At 36.8% G+C, this 10,110-nt stretch overlaps 1 protein-coding gene across 3 annotated transcripts in view; it reads left to right on the top strand.

Annotated features, from left to right (window-relative positions):
* The window catches only part of PLA2R1 (phospholipase A2 receptor 1), a 129,531-nt gene that overhangs the window by 72,063 nt on the left and 47,358 nt on the right, over window positions 1-10,110 (top strand). For all 3 annotated transcript variants that reach the window (XM_040475154.1, XM_040475155.1, XM_040475156.1), the window contains exon 11: window positions 2,656-2,828. In XM_040475154.1, coding sequence (XP_040331088.1) covers window positions 2,656-2,828 — 173 coding nt within the window. The remainder of the gene's footprint in view (window positions 1-2,655; window positions 2,829-10,110) is intronic.

The raw sequence follows: 10,110 nt of genomic DNA, 5'->3' as shown, positions 1-10,110 counted from the left end.
AGAGAGAGGGAGACACAGAATCTGAAACAGGCTCCAGGCTCTGAGCTGTCAGCACAGAGCCCGACACGGGGCTCGAACTCACGGACCGTGAAATCATGACCTGAGCCAAAGTCGGCCGCCCAACCGACTGAGCCACCCAGGCGCCCCAAATTGCATTTTTTAATTAAAATGTAATGTTTAGCACCATCAGTAACAATTTGTTAACAAACTGATGAAAATTCAAGATATATTTTTCCTATTTACATTGAAAAATGCATATTTGGTTTCTTAACTTTTTTAAGGAGCTGACTGGAAAAAAAATTTTTCCTGATTTTAAGAATTATTTCCCTAAAAATTTGATTTTATAAGTAGTTACACAAACGCAAAGTGTTTTATCATTTGCTTTTCTAAAAAACAACAATATTTACTTTACTAAACTCTTTGGATATAATATGTTATCCTGGTTCAAATAATAAACTAAAAATCTGTACTTTTTGTTCTTAAGTCATAACATTTGAATTAAATAATCTAGTGAAACCAGGCAAAAAGGCCAGATATAAAAAACTCTGGAATATTCAAGACTTTAAAAGATCATCTGCTCTATTACTGTAAGCCAGAGTTTTCACAACCCTTTTAAGTGTTTGGAACCAAATAGTGAGTGGTAACAAGTATAAAATATCCTCGTTTCTTTATCGGTTAGAAACAGACACTGAAATGGCTGCATGCTGTGATCCAGAGTTAAGTTCTTAGAGCACATAATTTAAAAGAAAGACATATTTGCTGAATTTCTATATTAACAATGCTATCTTCTAAACAGTACCAAGAGAACTAGAGTTCTGATTTGAAGGTTTTAGGATCTAATGTATGAGTATTATATGCAACTACTTAAAAGATACTTGCCAATTTAAAAAACACAGGGTTTCTATTGTTTTAAGCAATCATAGTGATAAAATAGCAAATCAGAGTGGACTAAATAAATCCAAAACCAACAGGGAACAAAAGGAAAATGTTGTCATGAATAATGATACCAGTGGCCAAGTTTATAGACAATGTTATATCTCTCCATTATCCAATAAATGCCATAGTACAAGGTCATGGAGGAACCAGCAATGTCCCCTGGGTTTAGAACCAGCACAGTGAATAGTAGTTGGGCCATAGCCTGAACGATGCAGTGCCATGCTAGCCTCCTAGGACAGCAGTTTAAGGCACCAGCTGGGCATGATAACAATGCTCCTCTGTCTCCGAGGGGAGAAGGAAAAGCAGATTCTAAATTATGAGAGTATGAACCATTGGAAGCATAAAAAATTACAATAGCATCTAGACAATGTTTAGTTTTATGTACGGTCCTTTGAAGGAGGTTTTTTTACATTTAAAACATTTTACATTTACATTTTTTTACATTTACATAAAATTCTGCCACTGCAATCTGGTTAAAAAAGAACTTTTCTAGTTTTCGATGTGTGCTATATAGATTATTAATAGAGCACCTACAGAAAATAGTTAGTAAAGCATAATAAAAATCTATATGTCCTGCAAAGATGAGTATCATAGATGCCTAAGATTACTAAATATTGCTAGTGATGTTTATAAGGCAGTTAAAAATTGTACGTCTCCCCCCATTTCCCTGAAGCTTTTCTACTCTTGAATGACCCCATTGCTTTTGTTTCCTTTAGCAACTTAAAGATGCATGGTAATGAAAAACTTCCAGAACTGGATGAAAAAGTTTAATTTGCTTTCTTTTTAGGTTTTCTGGATGATTTCATCAGGCCTTCCCTTTCTCATTGACTCAGCAGTTCTGGCCAAAAGTCATCACTGTTTGAAATGTGTTTCTTCAAAACTTCATGTGTATTGAAAATAAATTTTTCAAGCTTAGCTTAAAATTTCAACGCTAGTTAAATTTTAATACTCACGTTTTTCTATTAGGTATTCATGTGGAAGCATACACACAAATTTTCCAGATTCCGCTTTTGATGCATTCATGTTGGGGAAGGAGCACTGCCACCAATCACTGAACACTAATTCATTCAGCTGTGTGGGGAAAATATTGGTGGGTGTACATCCTTGGATTAGTTCCTAGGGTTTTAAATCTATCTTCAGTGAACATGCCCATCTGAACACATTTGAATAAGCCATGGACTCCATGTGCTTATGAACAAACTGATTTGGGATACATAAAATTGCTACTCCAATCTCTGTTCCATTCTCACTAGGCAAGTGTGGCGGGGGAGGGGGGTGCGGTACATGTCAACTCCATGTTGGCAGACACTCATTTCTTCCCCTCACTGCCAGTTCCCCGCTGCACGCACATTAAAGCAAGGTATGTGCTGTGTGGCCTAATTACAAAACAGGGCACTTGCTGTGCCAAGAAATATATTGCTAACTTTATGGGCTTTACCACATATACTCTGAAACTGGAGCTGGACTCTATTCCCTGAAAGAATTAAGCCTTGTCTTTGAGACTCAAATTCTCCTCATTCATCTAATTCTGAGCATTGCAGTGACCTTTAGCATGTATTAGTAATGCTCAGGGTCTATGAGTATTTTTCTGCTCCATGTTCTGAAGAATTCATCAGAAGTGCTTATTCTGGTGCCATTCTGTGCAACTCATTATGCTTTAATGACAATTTTTTATTGCCCAGGAACTTACTATAACCATTTCCTTTTTCTGTTTTTAAGGTTTGAACAGGCTTTTATTACCAGTTTGATCAGTAGTGTGGTAAAAACGAAGGGCAGTTATTTTTGGATAGCTCTTCAAGATCAAAATGGCACAGGAGAATACACTTGGAAGACAGCAGAGGGTCAGAAGTCTGAGCCGGTGCAGTACACACACTGGAATGCATATCAGCCTCGTAAGTAGAGAGAACTATAACATCACCCCTCCCTTCCTGTTTCCTTTGCTCAAAATTCCTTCCACCCCATGATCCAGCTCCTCTGGTGCTTCCTTAATGTTTTCTTAATGCCTAAATCAATTACTAAATTGTAGTAATTGTAGTAATTGTAATTGTAGTAATTACTAAAACAATTACTACAGGTTCTCAGAGGGTGAAATATGGCTGGTCTTTTTTAAAAGTATGACGCATGTGACATTTGACAGGTCCAAGGTGTAAATTCATTGCTCAAGACCACACATGCCTTTATAAGCAGGAAGTCCAGTTTCTTCCTCCTTAAAGGCTTTTCCCCCTCTCCCTCCCCCTCCCCCTGCCCTTGATTGTCCAAGAATATCAGGGGCTTACTCAGCCCAGACTAGTCTGATATACTTCAAAGCACAGTGAATGGGCACATATAGGTACATCTAATCAGTCCACAGTCACAGCCACTTTGCCATGGAATGCTGACCCATTACTTAGGTAACACTCTTGTTAGTCCATCTCCTCCATGGGCTTCTGTTATCCTTAGCCAGGATTTCAGAGTTGCTCTATTAGTTCATCCTCATATGCTCAGCTCTGAATCCCAAAATGTGAAACTGTGCCAGGTTAGTCAGTTCCAGAGAAACGAATGGCTTCAGCCACAAACTACCCTAGAACTAGCCCCTTTGGAACAAGCTTTAGGCCCTTCTTAGGTGACCAGCCTAGACCCAACACACCTTTACATCAGCATGAATTCCTATTTGGATGCCTTGGTCCCTTTCTTACTTACGGGCCTCAATCAGGGCTACCCTAAGAGATGATAGGCAATAAGATAACCTCTAAATGTGTTCCTGGAGGAAATGGGTTAGGGGGCTTCAGGCTCTTCCCTGAGGAGAGATAGGTATTATTATAATACTATCAAAATAATTTTCTTATATCAAATATATAATGATAATAATTAGTCAAAGGACCAAATATACCAATTAAAATACAGAGATTGTCAGAGAAGATCAAAAAACAAGATCCAACTGTATGTTGACTACAAGAAACCCACTTTTGATTTTAATTTTTATTTTTTATTTATTTTTTTTTAATTTTTTTTAACATTTATTGATTTTTGAGACAGAGAGAGAGCATGAACAGGGGAGGGTCAGAGAAAGAGGGAGACACAGAATCTGAAACAGGCTCCAGGCTCTGAGCTGTCAGCACAGAGTCCAACGCGGGGCTCGAACCCACAGGCCGCGAGATCATGACCTGAGCCAAAGTCAGACGCTCAACCGACTGAGCCACCCAGGCTCCCCAAGAAACCCACTTTTTAAAAGAAAGAAAGAAAAAGAAACCCACTTTAAATATAAAGGCACAGGTAAATTGAAAGTAAAAGGATGGACAAAGATATACTGTCCAAATACTAATCAAAAGAGAACAGGAATAGCTATATTAATGTCACAGAGCAGACTTCAGAACCAGGAAAGTTTTCAAGGATTAAAAAAAGTGACATTACATTATGGTAATGGAGTAGTACTCTAAAAAGACATAACAGTCCTTAATGTGTATGCACCTAACAACAGAGCGTCAAAATACATAAGCAAAAAAACCTGATAGAATTGCAAAGAGAAATAGATGACGCTATTATACAGTTGGAGAATGTAACATCCCTCTATCAGAAATGGATAGGGGTGCCTGGGTGGATCAGTTAGTTAAGCGTCAACCTTGGCTCAGGTCATGATTTCACAGCTCATGGGTTTGAGTCCCGTGTCAGGCTCTATGTTGATAGCTCAGAGCCTGGAGCCTGTTTTGGATTCTGTGTCTCCATCTCTCTCTGCCCTTCCCTGCCCACATTCCCTCTCCCTCTCTCTCTCTCTCTCTCTCTCAAAAATAAATAAACATTAAAAAAAAAAATTTAAAAAAAAAAAAAGAAAAGAAATGGACAAATCCAAGAGACAGAAAATCAGTAAGGACAAAGTTGAACTTGATAGTACCGTCAATCAACAGGATATAATTGATATCTATAGGCTAGTTAATCCATCAATAGCAAATTACACATTCTTCTCAAGCTCACATGAAATGTTCACTAAGATAGACCACATATGGCCAAAAAACTCACCTTAACAAATTTAAAAGAATAGAAATCATATAATGTCTTCTCTTGGTCCACAATGAAATTAAACTAGAAACCAATAACAGAAGGATAGCTGGAAAATCCCAAAATATTTAGAGATTAAACAACACATGTCTAAATAACATGTGGGTCAAAGAAGAAATCTCAAGAGGAATCTTAAAACCTTTTAAACTAAATGAAAATGGTAATCTAAAATCAGCAATCTCTGGGATGCCTGGGTGGCTCAGTAGGTTGAGCGTCCGACTTCAGCTCATGTCATGATCTCATGGTTCATGAGTTCGAGCCCCACATCAGGCTCTGTGCTGACAGCTGGGAGGCTGGAGCCTGCTTCAGATTCTATGTCACCCTCTCTCTGCTCATTCCCTGCTCACACTTTGTCTCTCTCTCTCTCTCTCTCTCTCTCTCTCTCTCTCTCTAAAAAATAAATAAATATTAAAAAAAATAAAACCAGCAATCTAAGTATTAGAAGAGAAAATTAAATCCGAAGTAAGCAGAATAAAATAATTAATAATAATTAGAGCAGAGGGGCGCCTGGGTGGCGCAGTCGGTTAAGCGTCCGACTTCAGCCAGGTCACGATCTCGCGGTCCGTGAGTTCGAGCCCCGCGTCGGGCTCTGGGCTGATGGCTCAGAGCCTGGAGCCTGTTTCCGATTCTGTGTCTCCCTCTCTCTCTGCCCCTCCCCTGTTCATGCTCTGTCTCTCTCTGTCCCAAAAATAAATAAACGTTGAAAAAAAATTAAAAAAAAAATAATTAGAGCAGAAATCAATAAAATTGAAAACAGGAACTCCATAAAGAAAATCAACAAAACCAAAACCTGGTTCTTTGAAAAGATCAATGAAATTGATAAGTTTGTAGCCAGGCTCACTAAAAAAAGAGAGAAGACATGGGGCACCTGGGTGGCTCAGTCATTTAAGTGTCTGACTTTGGCTCAGGTCATGATCTCACAGTTTGTGAGTTCAAGCCCCACACCAGGCTCTGTGCTGACAGTTCAAGGCCTGGAACCTGTTTTGGATTCTGTGTCTCCTCTCTCACTGCTTTTCCTCCACTCATGCTCTGTCTCTCAAAAATAAATAATCATTAAAATTTTTTTAAATTAAAAATAAAAAAAGAGAGAAGACACAAATTACTAACATCACAAATAAAAGAGGAGGCATCACTACAGATGCCAGGGACATTAAAAGGATAATAAAAGAATATTATGAACAACTCTATATCCACACATTTGATGACCTAGATGAAATAGACCAATTCCTTTAAAGATATAATCAGCCAAAACACACACAAGAAGAAATAGACTATCTGAATAGGCCTACAGCTATTAATAAAGAAATTGAAACAAAATTCATAACTTTTCCAAACAGAAAGCACCAGGTCCACATTGGTTCATTGGTGAATTCTACCACACATATAAAGAAGAAAGTATGCCAGTTCTCTACAATTTCTTCCAGAAGACAGAAGCAGAGGGAATACTTCCTGTCTCATTCTGAGGCCAGCATTACCCTCATACCAAAATCAAAGATGTTGCAAGAAAAGAAAACTAACGACCAATGTCTCTCACAAACAAAATAGCAAAATCTTCAGTAAAATAATAAATTGAATCCAACAATGTAAAAAAGAATTATACACCACAACCAAATGGGACTTATCCCAGTTATACAAGGCTGGTTCAACATTCGAAAATCAATTAGTGTAATCCATCACATCACCAGGCTGTAAAACAAAAGTCACATTATCATATCAATGGATGCAGAAAAATATTTGACAAAATCCTATACCTATTTATTTTAAAAACTGTTAGCAAACTAGGAATAGAGGGGAACTTCTTCAACTTTATATATTTAATTTTTTTAACATTTATTTATTTTTTGAGACAGAGACAGAGCATGAGTAGAGGGGGGAAGCAGATTGAGAGGGGAGACACAGAATCCAAAGCAGACTCCAGGCTCTGAGCTGTCAGCATAGAGCCCGATGCAGAGCTTGAACTCACAAACTGTGAGATCATGACCTGAGCCGAAGTCAGATGCTCCCTGACTGTGCCACTCAGGTGCCCATCTTTAGAAAGAACATCTACAAAACCTACAGATATCATAATTAATGGTGAGAAACTAAAAGCTTTCCCACTAAAATCAGAAACAAGGCAAGGATGTTCCCTGTCAACAGTTCTTTTAAACATTGTACTAGAAGGCCTAGCCAATGTAGTAGGATAAAATAAAATAAAATAAAATAAAATAAAATAAAATAAATACAGATTGGGAAGAAAGAACTAAAATTTTGTTCACAGATGATAAGATTGTCTATGTAGAAAATCAGAAAAAAATCAATAAAAAATCGCTTGAACTAATAAGTGATTATGGCAAGATTGCAATATGAAAGATTAATGAACAAAAGTCAATTGCTTTCCTGTATAACAGCAATGAACAAATGGAGTTTAAACTAAAAAACATATTATCATCTACATTATCACCCCCAAAATGAAAAACTCATATATAAATCTAATGGAATATATATAAAATCTATATGAGGAAAACTATACACTTTAATGAAAGAAATCAAAGAACAAGTAAATAAATGGAGAGATATTCCAAGTTCATGGATAGAAAAACTCAGTATCATCAAGATATCAGTTTTTCACAAACTTCCCTATAGATTCAACACCATCCCAATCAAAATCCCAGGAAGTTATTTTGTGGATATTGAAAAAACTGATTCTGAAGTTTATATGGAAAGGCAACAGACCAAGAATAGCCAATTCAATATAGATGTAGAAGAACAAAGTCAGAGAACTGACACTACATGACTTTAAGACTTACTATAAAGCTAGAGTAATCAAGACAGTGTGGTATGGGGGGGGGGGGGGCCAAGACAAGTCAGTTGAACATAAGAGAGCCCAGAAATTGACTGACATAAAACATAGAGCTAAATGTGAGTCCCAAAGCTGTAACACCCTAAAGGATAACATAATAGAAAACCAGATGACCTTGGGCAAAACAATGACTTTTTAGATATAACACCAAAGGCACAGTCCATGAAAGAAACAGTTGATTTGCTGGACTTCATTAAAACTAAAGACTTCTGCTCTGAGAAAGCCAATGCCAAGAGAATGAGAAGACAAGCCACACACTAAGACCAAATATTTGCAAAAACCACATCTGACAAAGGACTGTAATCCAAAATATACAAAGAATCCTTGAAACCCAACAATAAGAAAATGAAGGACAAGAATTAAAAATGGACAAAAGATCTTAAATAAAGTTATATAGATGGCAAGCAAGCATATGAAAATATGTTCAACATCATATGTCATTAGGAAATTATAGATTGCAACAAGATACCACAGCACACCTATGAGAATGACCAAAATCCAAAACACGGGTGAGGATATAAAACAATGGGGACACTCATACATTGCTGGTGGGAAAACAAAATAGCATCCCACTTTCAAAGACAGTTTGATAGTTTCGTACAAAACTAAACATACTCTCACCATATAACCCAACAATCACACTCCTTGGTGTTTACCCAAATAAACTGAAAACTGATATTCACACAAAAATCTACACATGGATTTTTATCGAAGATTTATTCATACTTGCCAAAACTTAAAATTAATCAAGATGTCCTTTAGCAGGTGAATGGATAAACAAAACATGGGACATCTAGACAATGGAATATTATTCACTGCTAAAAAGAAATGAGCTATCAAGCCATTCAAAGACATGGAAGAAATTTAAATATATATTACTAAGTGGAAAAGGCCAGTTGAAAAGTCTACAAACTACGTGATTCAAACCATAGGACACTCTGGAAAAGGGAGAACTATGACACAGTAAAAAGATTACTAGTAAAAAGTGGTTTCCAGGGGTCAGGGGGAAGGGAGGGGTTGATAGACCGAGCACAGAGGATTTGGGGGACAGTGAAACTATTCTATATATACACAGTGGTGTATATATGTAATTATACACTTGTCCAAACCATAGAATGTACAACACCAAGAATGAAACCTAATGTAAATCATGGATTTGGGGTGGTAATGATGTGTCACTGTAGGCTTTAACAAATGTACCATTGTGGTATGAGATGTTAATAGTGGGGAAGGTTTTACCTATTTGAGGCAGGAGGTATAAAGGAAGTCAGTACTTTCCACTGTTTTGCTATGAATTCAAAATGCTCTAATATACATAGTTTATTATTCTTAAAAAAAAACCTATACTTTAAAAAGATGACTGCAAGGTGAAGTTAAGACAAATCAGATTTTTTTGTGTGTAAGCATCGGTTTAGGAAATGTTTTTAGAAACTGGTGACTTGCATGGCTCTAAACGAGAAACATCATAATTCACTCAGTAAACAACCTTCTTATTCTACAAATCTGTGAATATTATTAAAATGCAGACAATATTGAAGTTCCATGTCACACTATTACTGAAAAAAAAAAAAAAAACCTCAGGCTTCATTTCTAATATACCTCGGAATTTTGTTAGGAATATCTATACCTGTCAAAATAAATTAATACATTTTGAATAGACAAAATCTTGGTTCTTAATGTTACCTTCCTTGGGGCATATTTGGATGTCTAAAATCTGGAACTGAAGCAGAGCTCCTTGTCATTCATAAGTTTCTACTATAATTTATTTGAGTGGCACTACTCTTTTCCTCTTCTCCCTGAAGCAAAAATAATATCATGATGCTCAGTTTGGCTGCTCATGCTGACTGACATTGAGTAAATTGTCTCTGAATAAGATGAAAATGTAAATCTTTTTTTGAAGAAAATAGCAATATAAAAGCCTCTGTGTTTCCTTTTTTCTTTTAAATTGCAGTTTGCAGAAATGCCATCCTAAATCACATTTTTTCCCTGCCTGTCACAAAAGTATCCATTAACTTCGTCCTCATGCCAGAATCTTAATCCAGCCCAGACTGACTATATAAATTGACCACTGAATAGGAAGCCTGCAGTTTTTTTATAAACTTAGCCAAGACTCTATCTTTATGTCATATCATCAAAATATTCAATCTGTGGGGGAATCACAGTTCTGCCACTTTTTTCAACATTGTATTATGTTCACCAGATAGTGTAATGACCCACCATATACCCATCACCCAGTGTCATCAATTACCAACTCACAATCTATCTTGTTTCATCTATATACTCACCCACTCTCCCCAACACTT

Source organism: Herpailurus yagouaroundi, unplaced genomic scaffold (assembly GCF_014898765.1).
Source record: "Herpailurus yagouaroundi ecotype Mexico unplaced genomic scaffold, PumYag 140, whole genome shotgun sequence".
In the NCBI taxonomy this organism is placed as follows: Eukaryota; Metazoa; Chordata; class Mammalia; order Carnivora; family Felidae; genus Herpailurus; species Herpailurus yagouaroundi.
Note: the sequence above shows the minus strand (reverse complement) of the source record. Positions and strands in the feature narration are given on the sequence as shown.